The following is a 19,075-nucleotide window of genomic DNA, read 5'->3' as shown; positions in this document are numbered from 1 at the left end:
TATTGATTTTTAACAATGAATATTTATCTAAGGATCTTGATTTTAGCACTTAACAACAATAATTTATGTTTTAGTGATATAAATAAAGGGAACTTAGAAACAGAAGAATTGATTAAACAGGCTAAAAGCCCTCTGGAAAAAAGTTTGTCAGACGCAAATATTGACACAAATCGCCAGATCGACCCTGCGGAAGGGCTTTCATCTAGCAAGCTCAATGAATTTGTACCAGTCTCCAAACTCATTGGCAAGGAAAATTTTGTATCGGAGGCAGAACACTTTTCATTTTTCAATGAAGCAGAAGACTTTCCAGTCACTGTTGAACCAGAGGAAAGTCTGCACTTCCCTGCACACCTGCAAGTATTCACCTTCGATCAGGGCAACATTTCTACCTTTACGCCCTCAAAGTCTGGCACATCTGGTGTTTTAGGTAAGGGTAAAGTATTTTATTTAACCGTTTATTCCACACAAAACTTTCTAAAAAGAATTACAGAATAAATGGGCATCAATTGGAATATGTTTTCCCAAGTACTATTCATATAGTGAAGGAAGCAAACACCCTGTTAAGATGATATTCTCACTTAACTTTAACATGTGATATGTTGCGTCCATAACAGTTTGCTGCACATTTTGGAAGTTGTTAATAATTTTATGATTAACGATATTATTGGCTTGAGAGCTTGTCTTATTTCTACTCATACTGCGTGATCTCCCACACAGTATACATTTTACATCATATTGTATAGTATGTTTTATGTTTATTTGTGTTCATAGAGAGTTTATCTACTATCACTAGTATAAACAAATTCAACATTTTCCAATATATAATTTTTATTTTGTTCAAGGCCTTTCTGAATCAAAGATTCCATCATCAGGCACTTCACAAATTATAGTCTGTTTAGCTCACTGGGTTTGAGTGCCATGTTGAACATTAGAGTTGCCGTCCTCAGAGATCGGATGGTTAGCTGTGCTGTCCGTTGAATAATCCTACTAGCGCTCGGATGGACAGCTGCGTTGACCACAAGTTATAAACTCTTTTTTTTTATTCTGACGTATTTTTTGATAATACAACGCATTAAGATCAATGAGCTGTTTCATTACAAAGCTTGGAAATTGATCATTTGGTCAATATTGCATTCTAGGATTTCGTTTTAGCGCGCTTTTAACCACATTGTCACTAGTGAGTTAACCTACACACATTATTAGAACGCATTGTTTATTATTCTTAGTATTGTGCAATTTTATTAAATATTAGTGTAAAGGAAGTATTATAGATATCAGTGTAAATATAACTGTAAATGAAAGTTTAAATATATCAGTATTAATACCTGGTTTTACTGGTATTATTATTAATTACTGGTATTAGAGCTTGTTGGCGATGTAAGGAACACAAATAAAAAAGGAAGACCATCCCAATTGCAAGACATTTCCCGACTAAATGGGAAACTTCATCTACCATATCCTCTTGAAGGTAGAAAAGTGAAGGATTGTGTCGTGTGTAACAGCAGAGCACAATGCGGCACCAGGAAAAGAGTAAAGTTTTATTGCAAAACTTGTGAATCAACAAATTATAGTCTGTTTAGCTCACTGGGTTTGAGTGCCATGTTGAACATGTGAGTGCCTGATGATGGAATCTTTGATTCAGAAAGGCCTTGCACAAAATAAAAATTATATATTGGAAAATGTTGAATTTGTTGATACTAGTGATAGTACGATAAACCTTTTTTCCAATGCTCCAAGATTCTACATTCATAGAGAGTGTTATATGCTGATTATTTCAAGGAGTATATTGTAAACGAAAGTTATTTAATCTAATCAGAGGATCTTTCTAGAAGATCTCCCATTGATATCACAAATAATAAAAATGTATGTATGAGCAAATTGCTTCACACAATCTCTTACATCCAGGAAGTGAGTGTGATTCCTCATGTGTTAATTTCATGTCATTGTTAAGAACTTACCGTACACTCTATCAATGAAATGTATACTAATATTTGAACAAGATTTTAGTTTTTTTATGGCTAAAATAGATTTTGCCTGTAGCTAGGTTGTAAAGGATTATCTAAATAAATTTTCATTAAAGAAAATGTTTCTCTTTTTATTGAGGTAAAATATATATTTAAACCTAAATTATTAATAGTGATTAAGTACAAAATAAGTATGAGCCATCAGTGTTGTCTATTATGGTAGTCTACTTGTGTATGGCTAGCTCACTAAATAGTGGTAATAAATTAATAATGTACATTTTTTTAGAAAGCCACTAAAAACTATCACTTGGGCTGGTGCCAATAAAAAGAGAAATCAAGCCTTCTCATGAATTTAGAGTAATCTCTCGAGTGCTTTAACGGTTGACTTTGGTACTTTCTACACAACAAACTTTATTCACAACATTCTTTTTTGCTACAGAAAAATGTTGCTTACTTTTTTAATTTAGCAACATATATTGAAATTATATGAGCCATTTGTGTGTGAATGAATGAGGAAAAATACATTGTTTTAAGTGTCAATACAAACAAATATTGAAATTTGTCTCAGAAGTTAAAAATTAATAGATATCAACAACAAAGTCAACATGATAATTCCTAATTTTCATTGATTAAATGTCCTAAAAGATTTGTACACTATATTTGATTATTTCTTTCTTAATTTATAAAAATATTTGGTTCTAATTTTGATCTTGACTGTTTTATACCAAATGAAATAAATTTACACTTATCTGCATTTACAAAGTGGTTTTCTTAAATTCTTTAATCTCTCTAGAAATATTGGCAAACTATGAAGAGACTAGTTGCCAAACTATTAATTTGATCCTTTGATTATCCTGATATTAAAATATTGTCCTCATCATTATGTAGACTCATCAGCAAACCAAGCCCTCATCAACAACCAAAAAGGGGACCTATGGTGAATCCCTGTGGAATACCAGACATGTACAGTATCTTTTTACAGCCAATAACATTTATCAATGCATTATCATTGCATTATAGCATTATCTACTAGTCTATGCTGTTACATATTTTGTTAGAACAAACTATCTTATGTTTCCTAAATATGTACTAAACCAAGTAACAAATTGTATTATGCTAATGAAGTACTATATACAATGTTACGATTCCCAATTTTTATGTAGGGTACTACCTGATGGATGCAGGGTCTGTGCTGCCCGTGCTAGCTCTAGGCCTGAGGCCAGGAGACACAGTATTGGACATGTGTGCAGCCCCTGGTGGCAAATCTCTACTCTGTCTGCAGACTCTCTATCCAGGTAAAGTAGTAAATTTTTTAATGTTTTTACGAGAAATAGTTTAGAACAACTAAGCAGAGGATGTTATAACATTTCTCTTCATGAAAAGTTAGTGCCCCTGTCTTCTTTTAGCACTTTGGACTGTCATCAAGGATGGCTGTAGTTCTCTCTCTACAAGTGTATTATTCTTGTTATTAAATCTTGTGAATTTGTACTTACTTATTATCTCCCATTGTTACATTATGGGAGACGTCTGCATACAAATGCAGTAAAATTTTTCTTATAAAGTCTATACTTTTTGAATATTTAAATGGTAAAGAACATAATCGTTTGAGATTTTTTCTGAAAATGTTTTTAAAATTTCAAAAAAGCTAAAAGCGTTTGGATGTGTATTATTAATTATATCTTTAAAATGAGGCATTTTCCATTGTTCAATGAATATAAATAAGGTATAATGCTCCATAATGTTTAGTATTGTTCTTATGGTGCTACAATCAAGATACTTTATTCAGTAATTTTTATTGTGAAAAGCTCACAAATTTTGGCTGGACATCACAAGCATATAACGTTTAACACCATAAACGATTTGTGATCAGCCACTAGTACATTGTTTATTGTGGAGTATATCGATTGGAGTAAAAGTGGCTATCTCACTGTAAAAGGAATAGTTTATTATTTGCTGAACCTCTGGGTTATCTCTACTTTCCGCATAACTTGGAGGACGGTCAAAAGCCTCATCATCCATCAAGATGTCCTCCTATTCAGAAAACATGAGATAGTAAAAAGTTAATAAAAACTGTTATTTAAATGTTTCAGATTGAACAGACTGAGTTATGTCATGCAGCAGTGTATGACTGACTGGAGCAGAAAGTCATTATAAGACAACACTTTTTTTTGTGTTTCAGATTTAGTGGTATGTAATGACGTCAGCAAGTCCAGGTTGAACAGACTGAGTTATATCATGCAGCAGTATGTTACTGACTGGGAGCAGAAAGTCATTATAACACAGGAACATGGAGCTGGTATTCTTGGTACAGATAAATATTCAAAGGTATCTACCAAAATGTTATACTTATGTTTAATTTTATTTTAAAAAATCTTTATATATATATATATTTCTTGTATTCGTGTGTATTTGACTGAACTCCTAAACGACTGGACCGATTTTGATGAAATTTTGTGTGTGTATTGAAGGGGATTCGAGAATGGTTTAGATTCATTAGTTCACCGATTTAAATAGTTTATTTAATTAATTTTTATTTATAAATTGTTGTTGATGTTAGAGTGTTTTATATTGGATCCGGCAGATTACGCTACAACATTGTAATACAAAGTGAACTGATACTTTTAACTGTTAACACTTTCAGCTGAAGTTCATCAAAGAGGCAGAAACATTTGTTTACATTGAAATTTTAGTAACTATTAAATTACTGTAAACTGCTTGATCAGTAGTGTAATGCAGATTGCAGAGACGAAGTTATTATCTAATTTTAAATTTTGATTTCGCCAATGATCAATAATCCATCTAATGCCATGGAAATGCTATTTATATGCTGATATAAAAACTAACTCCTTAAATAAAGCTGTGAATGTTTGCACATAAAGTAATCAAATCTGGTTAGCTCCTTTGACAGTGTGTCTGGCATTTTTACTGTAGTGATTGAAAAGCAAATGGGGATAACACACTCTTGTCCTTATACTAGAAGCATATACCCCTTATACATATTTATTGATGGGTAAAAATATCAAAATCACTTAATCACCAAAATTTAATCTAAGTTGAATTTTGAAACCAACATATGAGACCATTGTTTTGGTTAGTGCAACATCATAAATCAATTGTGGAACTGTAAATAGATTAGACCGTGGGTGAATTAAAACAACCAGAACAAACTCATATTGACCACAGCAACTTTTTAGTTGGATGATACACTTTCGTCATTGGGATAAAAAGGCTAACTCTTATTGTTACTGAAATCGTCGGAGCACTTCAATAAATTATCATGGAATGTTGGAGGGAATACGAATCTTATAAAAAATGTTTTACTCTACGACTTCAGGACCCCAAAACACTTTTCTTTAAACTTAAATCTAAAATAGATCAGGAGATTGGAATAGCTTTGAGTGACTATCGATTATCTCAGGAGTGTTTATTATATCATAGATAAAGAATACATGAATATATTGTCCGAATTTTCAACAGAAAAATGCGTGCGAAGCCGCGGGTAACTGCTAGTATACCTATATTAATTAGAATTTAATCAATAATTAATTCAATCACAGTTTGTTTAGGTATACAGTGTATGGATTATTTGTTGAGTTTTTTATTTTGTATTTTAAACATAGTCTCTTCTGAATTCATAACAACTTTTAAAATAAGCTGTTTAACATGTTCACGACGACGTGTAGCCTACCTCATTGGGTACATGCGATCTTTCACAACTGTCGTGTATCTGATCAGGTACACACCTTCAAGTGTAGTGTGCACCTGATGAGGGTACCCATTGCTATGCATTTCATTATTGAGTTTTTGTTTGTCTGTCTTGGTGGTTTAATAAATGTGATTCTGCTCTTAAATAAACGCATGCACCCCATCAGATACACAATTGCTTAATTGTTAAGGTAAATTACTTTTTTAGATGCTCCTTGGGATACACAGAAAAAATGAAAAAAAACGTATTGAAATTAACTTTTTTGTGCAAAATTTCTTACTATACGTAGACGTGTAGCGTAAAAAAAAGATAGTGGTTTTTTGCTATTATTATTTAAAAATTTGATGGCAAATAAAAAGGTCAGGAAATTAGCCGTTGTCGTGAACGTGTTAATAGTGTAACCCTACAGTAATGAAAAGAACCAGTCAAATAACCTATTTCTGATGACAAATCATCACTCCAAACATGAAGTGGTCGAACTGCTGAAACACAGTTTTTCTGGAAGGCAAGAATAAAATTATGCCTAATTGTAAACTTTTTTCATGAACAACAGTTGTAGTCATGAATATGTTTACATGTGTATTTGTATTCATAAAAAGTCATTACAGCTTAGTTAACCTTTTTCGGATAGTTTAGATCAAGTCTCTGGGTAACATAATCACTTTTAAATTAATGCAATTAAATCACTTTATGTTTGAAATGACAAAACGACATACATCAATCCCCATTAGAATTTAAACAGTTGTATAACCTTCAGGGAAATGTAAGTTCTTTGGAAACAGGGTTATTTTGTGTTTTGTTCTAGGATGGTATAGATTTATACTACAATTACAATACATGTTTTTCAGACAAAGTACAAAATTAAATTTTTAATAATTTTCATTCACATTTAGTATTGGATCTAATTGTTTTTTTTTTTATTTTGGATTAATTTTTATTTTAATGTAATTGTGGCTTAAAATATTAGTTTTAAATAGTTTTAGGCTTAAATAAAGGTTTAGTATTGGTTCCAATTATTTTTTTGACTGTTGTTGCAGATCTCTGTAATTTTGACAATTTATTGTTTTTAAATGTCAATATGTGGATGATACATCATCAGATATCAGTTTGAGCAATGTTCTTACATTAGTTTTGAATACTAAGAAATGTGTTAACTTTTCTTAGAAAAATATCTTAAAACTACAAAACTTAATTGTTTTTATTTAATGTTAGCACAATAACAGTAAATAAGTTAGATGAAAAAGATAAATCAATCAATTGGTGAGTTTAAGTTTAATATCATAACTAGTTGGTGTGATTATATCTAAAAAAATTATTTTGTTCATTCAACAGATTCTTGTTGACGTGCCTTGTACAACTGACAGACTCTCTGTTATGGAGAGTGATAATAACATCTTCAAACCATCAAGAAATAAGGAAAGAATTTTACTTCCTCAGCTACAAGTTGAACTTCTGTTGTATGTACCTTTTGTTATATATATACACATGTATAATAGACAATTTTCATATTTTTGTTATGTAATGAAATAATTCTCAGTAAATAATGCTTGTAACCAATGCAAATATCATGTTAATGCTTGTTGACTGAATGTTAAAAATCATGTCTCCCTATATTTATGTCCACAGCATGGTATTTCAAGAACCTTGTTTGATATGAAGTAGAAAAATGAAGTGTGCATATTAAAACACCAATTAATTTGCAATATTCTTCTAAATCTTTGAGGATTGCCTGTGTACATAAGTGATGTAATTTAACCCTAGACCTGACCATCTGTCATTCCTTTGCTGGCTGACTTATAAAGGTTTTTATTAGCCATTCTCAGGCATGTTATATTTACTAAAAAATATACTCTTTGTATATGGTTTTTGTTTCAGCATGAAACTTAATGTGGTTATGTTATTTTTTTAAATTTTGTGTTACCTAAAAAAGTATATAAAAATAGTTATTGTTAAAATATTTTGTTATAAAAATTCAAATATTGAGTAAATTAAGATCCAATAATTAATGAATATATATAAAACTAAGCCACTGCATAACATTTTATGAAAATGTGAAATCAAAATTTTGATATACTAAAAGTTGTAAAAAATCAGATTGGCAAAAAAGACAAGTCTATATTATTGGCAAAAATAGTCCTTTAGGTATTACCTCAATATGTGATGTATAAATATTACAATAATGTATTTCGTAATGGATCATCATCCATTACAATCATTTTTATTACACTGCATACTAAACTTTTGTAATTATGAAAATTGGAAATTTATCAAATTTATTTACAGAAAATTTGTGAAACATGTATTTGTTCTCTAGCAGAAAATTGTTGGTAAAAGCATTTTACTTCCGTATAGTAGATGAGAATCTAAACTTTTGATTGCTCTGAGCCTACTAAGTGAATACATTATTTTTTCTTTAAAACTATAACAAATACAAATAATAAAATAAATGATACAATTCCATTATAAAATAGTCGTTGGCCAGTATAGAAACATTCAATTGCAGCTCTTTGGCAGAATATATTTTTACTGTGAAAAAATAACTTCTAACATGATGAAAAAACCTCAAGATCATGCTCTTGAGTGATGTAGCTTTTGTTTGACAGTTATTTGTAGGAATTCGGCTACATGTTAACATATATGTTTCGTATGATTAACCAACATTAGTTCTTCTAATTATAACTACCTGATTTTATTACAACCCTTGATTAAGAACACTCATGATAAATTTATTGGGATTAATAATTGAATTGTTGGTTTAATGTATGGTCAAATTAAATACAACACTTGGAACTAGACTCTAGTTGGTGACCAGTGTAGAAAAGTTGCATTCAACTAGATTTTAGTCAATGGCCAGTAGGAGAATTAAAGGAAAGAATAAGTTGAGCTGTGTATAAATTAAAGACCCTATTGAGAAAAATTAAATTCTCAATGTCAGATATGTAACATGATATGAGTATGATATATGTGTTAGTCTGTTCAACAAGATGCTGATTGTATAGGAATTATGTTATTCGTTAAATGTTTTCTTCTAGTCTAACATATAAGAAATAAAAACATGAACACATTTTCTAGAGATTAAAAAATATCAGATTTAATATTTGTGTTTAAAGTTGGTATTTTAACTTAACTCTTAAAAAAAGTAAATACATGTTTTTGTACTTACTAATTACATCAGCATGCTAAATTTTACCCAAACCAGTCTATTTGTTTGATTAGGAGTTATGGTTATGTGAGCAGACAGTTTACATAGACAACTTACTTACTTAGAGGTTCCTAAAGAGATATTTCCACAGAAACCTACAATTTTAGTTTTGTACTATCATAATGCTCTCCTATAAAGTAAAAAACACCATTCAACTCAGTCCATTCAGATGATTACGTAAAATGTTCTGAGATACAAGAAGTGTAGTGTACTGGGTTTATCAAACATGGAATGTGTTAAAAATCATTTCCCCCAGTCTTAATACACTTTTGAAATTGAATGTTCGTTAATGCAAAGAATAAACCAAGTCTTTTATAATTTATTGCTAATCAAATTTAAAGATTAGAGATTTACTATACAGAATCCTTTATTCCAGAATATTTAAGGAAATAACATAACAGTTGAAATACAACTTACAGTAGACAATATTAAATAATATTTAGCAACATTTGTATTAGTAAAGGAGTTCCTCAATGATCTATACTAGATCCCATATTTTACTTAATGTTCTCAAATAACGTATGTGATCATCTTAGCAAGTATATTTTTACAATAATGTTTGTTGACAGCACAGCTTTGAATTAGGCAGAAAAGCAGTCAAACAATACATCACGTGATATCTTTATTGCTAGAAGTACAATACTGAGATGATAACTTACACTAGATGAAGACAAAATATAGAGAGTTCTGTATAGAAGAGAAAATAAAGAAAAGTTTTGACTTAAAGTGGAAGAAGAGACCAAATAATTGTAGACTAATGTAGAATCATTGTACACCTGCTTTCTATCTTGGATGTAAATCTGGTTTGAAACAAATTAAATACTGTTGTGTATGTACAATGGCTTAAGCAACAACTAATTTGGCTCTTTCTAATTGTTTGAGTCCCAGATACATTGACTGCTCATTTGGGATGGACTGACTACAGGATTCTGAACATGTTCTTGATCCTTTAGGAAAAAGCTAAGAATCAGGCTTGAGAGACACATGTACAAACGCCTTTAAATATCTTGGCACACAAACTGTATCTACATTGTTTATATTTGAATTCATTATTCACATTCTTACAAACAATACTGGGCAATTCACTGAATTCCATACCAGAGACACCATAAATTCCAACCTTCAACTTTCCATACTTGTGGTGTTTTGCCAAGAAATCTCAGTACTCATGATATCACATTTTCAACCTTTTCTCAAAAAACTTTGAAGATAAAATATACCATCAATAATAAGGACACTATTGTCTCTGTCTGGCTCGCTGAGATTACCTCATACTCATAGTTGAAGAATGTTTTAACTGGAAAGAGTTGAATACCTAATTTGTATATGTATATTCTTTATTCAAAATTCATGAGTATGTTTTGATTTAATTTTCGGGATAATCTCATATATTAAACAATTAACTGGATTATGGTTTTCAGTTGCTCAGCAAGAATAGCTGAAAGTTACCCGTAGCAATAAAATTAATGTTAAATAAGATTAATGCTCAAATTTCGTCATGCAATTTTTTTCTAAGTCTTTTAAAGTCTGTGCAGATTGGAGACAAGTACTGTGTTACTTGTTTTATGTTCATTAGACTAAACTTTGAGATCGACTGAACAGATTATGACATCCATTATACATATAATACAAAGGGCTAAAGAGTAGAATCTCAGTAAATACATATAGTGTTTTTAAGTGATGGTACACATCACAATGCAGGTGAAAATGGCATATCATGGATTGAGTAGGATTGTATGATTAATAATTTTTTTTATTTTATAGGCTGGTTATGCTTTTTCAAATAACATTGTTAGATATCCGAATCCAAAATAATAACAAATTAGTTTTTTATACCACCTGTAACATGTTACAGTTTTAATTCCTTGAAACGTTTGTCAGACATCACTTAGTAGAAGCCATTTTATAAGTTACAGGCATAATTAGTAGGGTAATGTTGTCTCTTATTGTACTATAAATCTTCTGAAAAAATGTGTTTATTACTTTATTTTATCACTATTCTTTATCGTAAATATGTGTTGTCATATAATTTCATTATACTAGAGCAATAATAATAATAGTAATAATATAATTTTATTGAAAATATTCGTTATAAATATTAGGACATTATTTTTTAAATTCTTCATCCTTACTTTCTCAGTAAACCAATTATTGAAGATCAATAAGGATAATCTGTAGTTAATTTATTAAATGTCTACTTAAACAAATTTAATTGTACATCATAATTTTTATATTAAATAATCATAATTAATAAACTTTGTTTTATTATTATTACGTTTGAGTCATTTTAAATAATAATGTTTATCTATGTGTTCTTTACAAAAATAAACAAAATTGTTTAAAAAAAACATATTTTTATTATTGATCATTGTCCAAGTATTTCTGCTCTACGATTATTTTACAACATAGTGGTATAAACGAGCTCTATACAGTAGATTAATGTAGAATAACAGTACTCAGTGTGATGTTGATGTGAAGCAGTGATAATAACAACACTGGACTTGAGTGTGATGGTCACTAATATTAGGAATAGATCAGAGAGTCCTTAGAATAGCAAATTCAATTCTTTTAAATATATCAAGCTATTTGGAAGTAAAGTTATATATGGGGCTTCTATTTTTTGCCTTTATTTTTCTTTTTACATAGCTAGTGTCTTAATTCTAATATGGTTAAAAACAATTTCCAAATATCTTATTCTAAATAAACTTAAGGTAACATTGTCGAGTCTTAGGAGGTAGGAGAAAAGTCAATCAAGTGTCAATAAATTACTAAAATACTAAATAACATGCAATAATGGTAATAAATAGTTAAAATCGTCAATATATACTAAATAACATGCAATAAATAAATAAATAACTATAAAAACACATGGAAGTTCAGTCTTGCCACTGCTGGACGCCGGATACATGGGTGACATATATGTCTCGGCTCCAGCGAATGGCCTCGGAGACGCAGCGACGGGAGAGGGATGTGCCGTATCTACGGTGAACCCCGAGGCGTGCCAGGGTCCCCCAGTTGGCGCTGTCCCACGCACCCAGGGAGCCGACGATGAAGGCGTCCACGGAAGTCCTGTAGCCTCCGGCCGTCAGCATCCGGGCGAGTGGTCCATAGGTGTCCAGCTTCCTCTCCCGCGCAGCCTCGATGGCCCGCCAGCCGTCCTCATACGGAGTGGCGATGTCGACGATCTTGATAATCTTGTTGTGGGCGTCGATCATCACCACATCCGGACGGCAACGCACCATCTCCTCCGGGAAATCGTCTCGGCCTTGGAGCAGCGCTTGCAGGGGCACCCGCTGGTTCACGCGGACCTCAACTCCCTCCGTAGGTCTGATGGCAGCGACGAGGAGATCCTGGACAGCGTTGTGCCTTCGCGTGATGCCAGTAGCGAGGCTGGAGGTGCAGTGGCAGAGCACGTGGGCGGTGGTCTCATCGTGTTGACCACACCGCCTACAACGCCGATCGTTGACTCCCCAGCGTCGACAGCCGTTGAGAGGGAGAACATTCAACCTGGCCCGGTGAACAAACCGCCAGTCCGCAAAGCATGTGTAGCGTCCCTCGTGCAGCATGTGGTTGGCAGTGGCGCAGGTGGTGGTGACCCTGGCCACCCTTCCCTGGTCGGGTTTCGCGGAAAGGATGGCCCTGAAGTGCTGCTGCAGCGAGGAGCGCAGATTGGCGGACAGCGTGTGACGGGAGCCCCTGTCAACGATCCTGAGGGCCCTATCCCCAGGGATCGTGATTTGAAATGTTGCCCTGCCGGCACACCAACCCCAGCGCAGGTCAGGCAGGCGTTTCTTCAGCCTATTCAAAGCCGCCCGCGCGGCAGAAAAAGTGGTGGCGACATTGGAGTTCCCGGGGAAGTCGCCGTTGAGGTATCCCACAAGGAACTCCATTCCAGCGCGGGCGGCACTCCTCTGGCCCGCAGAGGCCGCCAATCCCTCCAGCGCAATCGAGGCCACCCTGGCATCCGGTGAGGTGAGGAGCCTGAACGTGTGGTTGATGGCGGCCAGGTCCGAGAGGTCAGCCAGCGGGACGAGTCCAGCCCCGCCGCAGGAAGGTGGAAGATAGACCAACTCGGCACTGGCGCGTGAAGGGACGTTGAAGATCTTCTTCACACCACACTTGATCTTACTGTCCAGGCTCCTAAGTGCAGTCTTGCGGATCCGCGCGGTCTTGAGGTTAAACTCCAGCTGCGGAACGATGAAGGTCCGCAAGGCGTGCAGCTTCTGCCAAGGCGCCAGCACACTCCGAAGGACGGCCTCAGTCTCAGCTTCCAACCTGGCAATGGTGGCGACCGGGGTTTGATCCACCTTCATCCCGGTGGGGACTCCAAGGTGTTGGTAGGAATCCCCCTCGCCGAGGACCCGAAGCGGCGCACCGTAGATCCGGAAGACTGACGGTCTAGTAGTCCTCCGGGCAACATGGAGCGTGGCACACTTGGTGGGCTTGAACCGGAGTCCAACCCACGTCGCAGCTGGGACGACGACGTCCAGCAGTGCCTGAAGAGACGCCTCCGACCTCGCCACAAGGGCGAGGTCATCGGCGTATGCCAGGACGCTGACGCTGGTGCCGTGGAGTACTGCTCCATGCTGGTCCTCCAGTGCAGTGAGCGGCCGAATCAGGTACTCCATCACCAAGTTGAAGAGGATGGGGGAGAGTGGACAGCCCTGACGAACTCCAGCTCCAAAGGCGATGGGGTCAGTCGATCCTCTGGAGTGGCGGATGGAAGTAGAGCTCCCCTGGTACAAGTCCTCGATGAAGCGCAGCTGGTCTTGTGAGAGCCCCGCAGAACGGAGCGCGGCGAGGAGGGCGGAGTGGGGGACACTGCCGAAGGCGTTGGCGAGGTCCAACCACGCCACGCAGAGCTCATTCCCACGCCGCCTTGCGTCATCGAGGAGTTCCTGGAGGATGAAGTTGTGCTCCAGGCAGCCCTCCGCTGGGGTGAACCCCTTCTGAGCCCCAGAAATGATGTTGTTCTCGGAGGCCCACCTGGAGAGACGATCCGCCAGGAGACTGCAGAGGAGCTTCCCCGCAGTGTTGGAGAGGGCGATGGGACGCCAGTTATTGATGTCGCCAGGGTTGTCCTTCTTGTGTATCAGCACCGTAGAGGAGGACTTCCAGGATGGCGGGAAGCGTCTGGCGGTGATGCAGATGTTGAAGACCGCCGCCAGCACGTGTCCTGTTGGGTCTCTACGGCGCCACACATTGTAACGCACCCCATCAGGGCCAGGGGCAGTATTGGAGGCCCTCCTCAGCAGGAGGGAGATCTCCTCGGGTAGCGCAGAGTCAAGCAGTGGAGGGGGGTGCGGAGCGGGAGGGACCAGGCAATTCGGCGGAGGGACACCGGCACATCCGTCTCTCGAGGTATAAGAAGCCTCAAAGTGTCTCTTAATGGTCTCCTCAGGGATGGAACAGAATGGCGATGAGGAGCCCAGAACTTCCCTCATCGCCTTCCGAGGAGCCTGTCGGTAGAGGCGCTGGAGCCTGGCGGCCTCCCTGACGTCCCGGCGATTGTCACGCGGTGCAGCAGCAGCACGGCGACGAGGAAGCCTAGGAGGATTTGTGGGCTGCGGTGCCGTCGAGAGTGAGGCCGTCATCTCATCCAGAGCGACGATGAACTCGTCCCACGGGGTCCCCGGGATGAATCGGGGCAGCCACTGGCGCTGCCAAGCTGTGAGATGGTCAGGGAGCTCAGCAGGAGAGCCAGGAGGCAACCCAGGCGACGGAGGATCAGGTGGAGGGTCTGGAGCTCCAGGTGAGCGACGGCCAGGCGGCATGGCTCCGTGACAGGCCGTTGCCGGAGATGGTGGGGGGTCCGGCAAAGGAGGGCGGCCGGGCGAAGGCTCCGGCGAAGGTGGAGGCGGTGCCAAGGGCGGATGTACCGGTGAAGGCAGAGGCGGCGGCGGCGGAGAAGGTAGTCCAACAGATGGAGGGTGGTCTAAGGGGACCCTGGGAGGGGTCAATTCCCGATCCTCTGGCAGACGGCGACGTCGCAGGGCATTCCGCGCTCTTGCCGCCGCAGATCCAGCCCGTTGGAGGATGGGTGGAGATTCCAGGGACTCAGGGGAAGATGATGATGATGAGGAGGGGGCAGGTGAAGCCTGGGGCTCCTGTGCAGGACGAGCAGGGGTGGCGACCCGCAAAATGAGGTCCTGCAGGCCATCAAAGGATGTTGAAGAAATCCCCAACTCGTCCTCATTCCCCACCTCAAATGGTGTTCCCTGGTGCTCTTCCTCAAAATGGGCCTTCGCTCTCTTGAAGGAATATTTGTGCTCCCGACAGCTATATTCGGTGTCACAGCAAACATAAGAGAGCTCCCATCCTGGCCCATGGTCTTGTATGAGATGCCTTTTTAGTCCCTCCCGCTTTCTGACAGTCAGTACACCTGACTCACGACATACAGGGCACTGAAAGCGCTTGGTGACCGGCAGGGCAATGTATAATGTAGGAGGAGCCTCCATGTAGGACCGGCAGTAGAAGTTTGAAGAAGCAGAAGGGGGGAAGCAGCAGAGAAAGATTAGAAAAAATCATGCAGAGAGTCATGCAGTGAGTGAAGTCAAGTAAGCATGCAGTTAAGATGAAGGAGAACTGACGTGAGAGGAAAACAAAAAAAACTCGAAGAAAATCGAGTGAAGAGAAGTTGAGAAAAGGCAAAAAGCCCGAAAACGTGCAAGTTTAAGCATGCAGCCGGCCTACATGGGACACACGGTGCCGCAGACGATGGGTCAGCGGCCCACCACATTGAACAGCACCGCACTGGAGGTCTCCTATAGCTCAACGCTTTATTCGGGAAAGCTGGTGCCCCTAGCCAGCCTCACCGGGACTCCTGGTTAGGCAGGGCGAAGCTGCCAGGAGTGCGTCCCACCACTCCCCCAGGAAATCCAAACAAAAAGCCTCAAGCGCTCGCTCTGAGACTCAAACTTAAGGCTAAGATCAATTTGATCTTAGCCAAAAGGCCGAGAAGCGATCCTATACTATTGTACTATATACAATACAACTTTTCACCAGTAACATTTACCTGCTATTGTTATGCTGTGGCCCAGAAAGGATTAACGGTTATAAACTGTTTCTAATATTTAGTATCTGTCCCTTATGGAATTATTTCATAGTATCTTATTAATAATTACTATTTATGGAATTTTAAGAGTTTTATTTCCTTTCAGCCAAGCATTGAAGTTGGTTAAAAAAGGTGGAGCTGTTGTATATTCGACTTGCTCCCTGAACCCTGCTCAGAATGATGGAGTGGTGCAGATGGCACTTCGTAAAGTGTGGGAAGAAACGTCAATGAAGATTGTTGTCAAGTAAGTATTGTTTTTTGTCATCTTCTATATGTAGTTGGTTAAGAAAGGGGGAGCTGTTGTATATTCGACTTGCTCCCTGAACCCTACTCAGAATGATGGAGTGGTGCAGATGGCACTTCGTAAAGTGTGGGAAGAAACATCAATGAAGATTGTTGTCAAGTAAGGATTGTTCTTTGTCATCTTCTATATGTAGTTGGTTAAGAAAGGGGGAGCTGTTGTATATTCGACTTGCTCCCTGAACCCTACTCAGAATGATGGAGTGGTGCAGATGGCACTTCGTAAAGTGTGGGAAGAAACATCAATGAAGATTGTTGTCAAGTAAGGATTGTTCTTTGTCATCTTCTATAGGAAAGCACCCAGCCATTCAATTTTTGGAATGGATTCAAAATAGTAACTAATCTCATCATCAATTTCGGGTTCCGAAGTAAAATTACAACTGACCAAATAATTCTTTAAATTGAAGACTAACCAGAAGTTGCACACTGCGTTATTGAGTCAATAAGGGAGGTGCTTTCATCCTTTTGGTTTATTTTGAGCCAAAAGTTTTGCAGCAGTTTGAGAAGAGGCTTTGTCGTGGTGCAAAATTAAACCCTTAATGTTCAAGTTCTGAAGAACTTCTGGCAAGCATTGTTCAGTGTACCAACTTGTTGTGACAGTCTTTTGTCGCTCCTATTAAGCCTTCACCAGTCTCGTACTCATGAAGAAAATAGTGTACAACAGTGTAAATCAAGGGGTACCAATCGAGAAAAAGTTTGTATGGTTTTTAGAAAGTCATGCAATGTATATTATTTGTACTGAATGCAGATGGAATCCCCAGGGAAGCTTCAATCATTACACAAGTGCAGTTTCTGTCCTCTTGATTTATAGCACCCAATCAATAATTTCGTGAGTTACAGCGGAATGTGTCTTTCCTGAACATTCATCAAGTGAAAATACAGCCTCTTCAAAATTTTAAATATCAGCTAAAACAGTAGCATGGTGATGATGATTCAGAATCAAAGGAAATTTTGACATGTTTGATGCTCAGTTCTGACAAGTTTTTTCAACAATTCCATGATTTCATGAAATTTATCTTTCCGAACAGATGACACAATTACCCTAATGAATCCAATCCAAGTTGTTGACAAGTATTGATAGGCACTCCGACATTCAGATATGATTATTGCAGATTGCACAGGCATCTGGTATCTTAAAACTTTCAGTGACCTCATAAAAAAGACACTTATATTATGTATTGTGACAAGTTATATGGCTTATTTATATATTTAAACAAATTTATGTACATCTTTTTTATGTGTTACATTGGTTTAATCCATATAAATCTAAGAACTAGAGGACTTTGATTTCCTACAGGTTTTTGGAGTTCTCTGCTATCCCAATATAAGATCTATGGGCATATATGAGTTTAAAATCTGTTAAAGAAATTACATTTTGTTGAATATTTCTGCTTCAAAATATTACATTGTTACTATAGGTTGGATTGGATCATAAAAAATAGGGGTTTACAAAATAGCCAGGTACTCTCTATGCTTTTAAATAGATTAGTCAAATTGTTAAGAATTGAATAACAATTGAAACAACAATTTTAGAAAGTTCAACATCTTTTATAAAGTTATTTATTAGTTAAAGTATTTTGGCAAGAATGTAAGGTACATTATTTTTAGTGTTACAGTACTTGGTATATGTTCAAGTCAAAAACAAAATAATTATTCAGTGTTTACTTTACTGTAGTCTTAATGTTTGTGTCATCTATGTTACAGAGACCTTAGTCAAGCTCTCGAACCAGCCAAAGTAGTGTTCAAGTTTGCAGAACCGAGGTGTCTGAAGTACGGCTCCCTTATAGTTCCTTACTTACCATCAAACTTTGGACCTATGTACTTCTGCAAATTGGAAAAGGAAGAGTAAACAAAATTGTTGTAATATCATGTTATCACTGAAACATTACCAATGACTGTAAATATTATTTAGAAAATAGTAATAAATGTACAACATTTTGTACATAATAAAGTGTTTATTTGTGATTTCCCTTTAGTCCATAGTGAATTTTCATTTGTAAAATACATATTATTTTGGTTAATAACTGAGGTGAATCTGTTGTCCTTTGGCTCTTGGGCTATGCATTAGTCTGAACTCTGTGAGCGAATATCTTTATACATTGATTCTATTTTACATGTTTTTTTTTTACTAGAGAGGGTTTTGTCATAGAAGTTCCAGGCATTATATTGCTTTGTATTTAAATTATATAAGTTGTAAAAGTTGATGTCTGCATATCATTAAAGGACATGAAATGCTATATTTTGTATAAAAAATGAAGGAACTTGATGAGAAGCTTGTGGAAATTGTTTAGTGTAACTACATTATGTATTTGGAACCATTTTATCCTCTAAAGGCAAAAGAATTAAAAACAGAGTTAAAAATTATTTTTATTTGATTTTTGAAAATGATTATGTCACATCAAATGTCAAAATTTTTACTTATGGAAAATATCTAATTACTGTAAAAATGTGTACCATTTTATCAGGGAACAAGAAAAAATCAAATTATTGGTATAATTAACCATTTAATTTAATGGTTTTTAAATATTAAAATTCTCTGGCCCAGACAAGATTTTTAGCAATCTCAAAACTAAGTAGATTTTGGCTCTTCAAGGGCGTTTTTAAGAAGACATACTACATTCAAGAAGGGCATGTTGTTTTTTAAGAAATATACTATATATTTTGTTCATTATATGAGAATGTAATTTTAAAAATAATAAAAGATGGAGGTTAATTACATAAGTTTTTTCATATTAAAAAGACAGACATATTCAAGTTAAAGTCCCTTTTATTTTATTTTGTGTGAATAATATTTTTATTATGTATTTTAAAGTGAATTGGTACATGTTACATACCTTGAAGAACACGGT

General features: G+C 36.8%; 1 protein-coding gene across 1 annotated transcript; it reads left to right on the top strand.

Annotated features, from left to right (window-relative positions):
- LOC124362923 (5-methylcytosine rRNA methyltransferase NSUN4) lies at positions 1-18,177 on the top strand. The gene is made up of 6 exons (XM_046817816.1): positions 1-427; positions 3,128-3,259; positions 4,144-4,289; positions 7,003-7,127; positions 16,033-16,170; positions 17,931-18,177. The coding sequence occupies exons 1-6, from the start codon at positions 16-18 to the stop codon at positions 18,073-18,075; spliced, it is 1,098 nt and encodes a 365-aa protein (XP_046673772.1). The 5' UTR covers positions 1-15; the 3' UTR covers positions 18,076-18,177.
- Positions 18,178-19,075: the final 898 nt, after the last annotated feature.

The sequence above is a fragment of the Homalodisca vitripennis genome, chromosome 5 (genome assembly GCF_021130785.1).
Source record: "Homalodisca vitripennis isolate AUS2020 chromosome 5, UT_GWSS_2.1, whole genome shotgun sequence".
Taxonomy (NCBI): domain Eukaryota; kingdom Metazoa; phylum Arthropoda; class Insecta; order Hemiptera; family Cicadellidae; genus Homalodisca; species Homalodisca vitripennis.
This window is presented reverse-complemented; position numbering and strand designations above follow the sequence as displayed.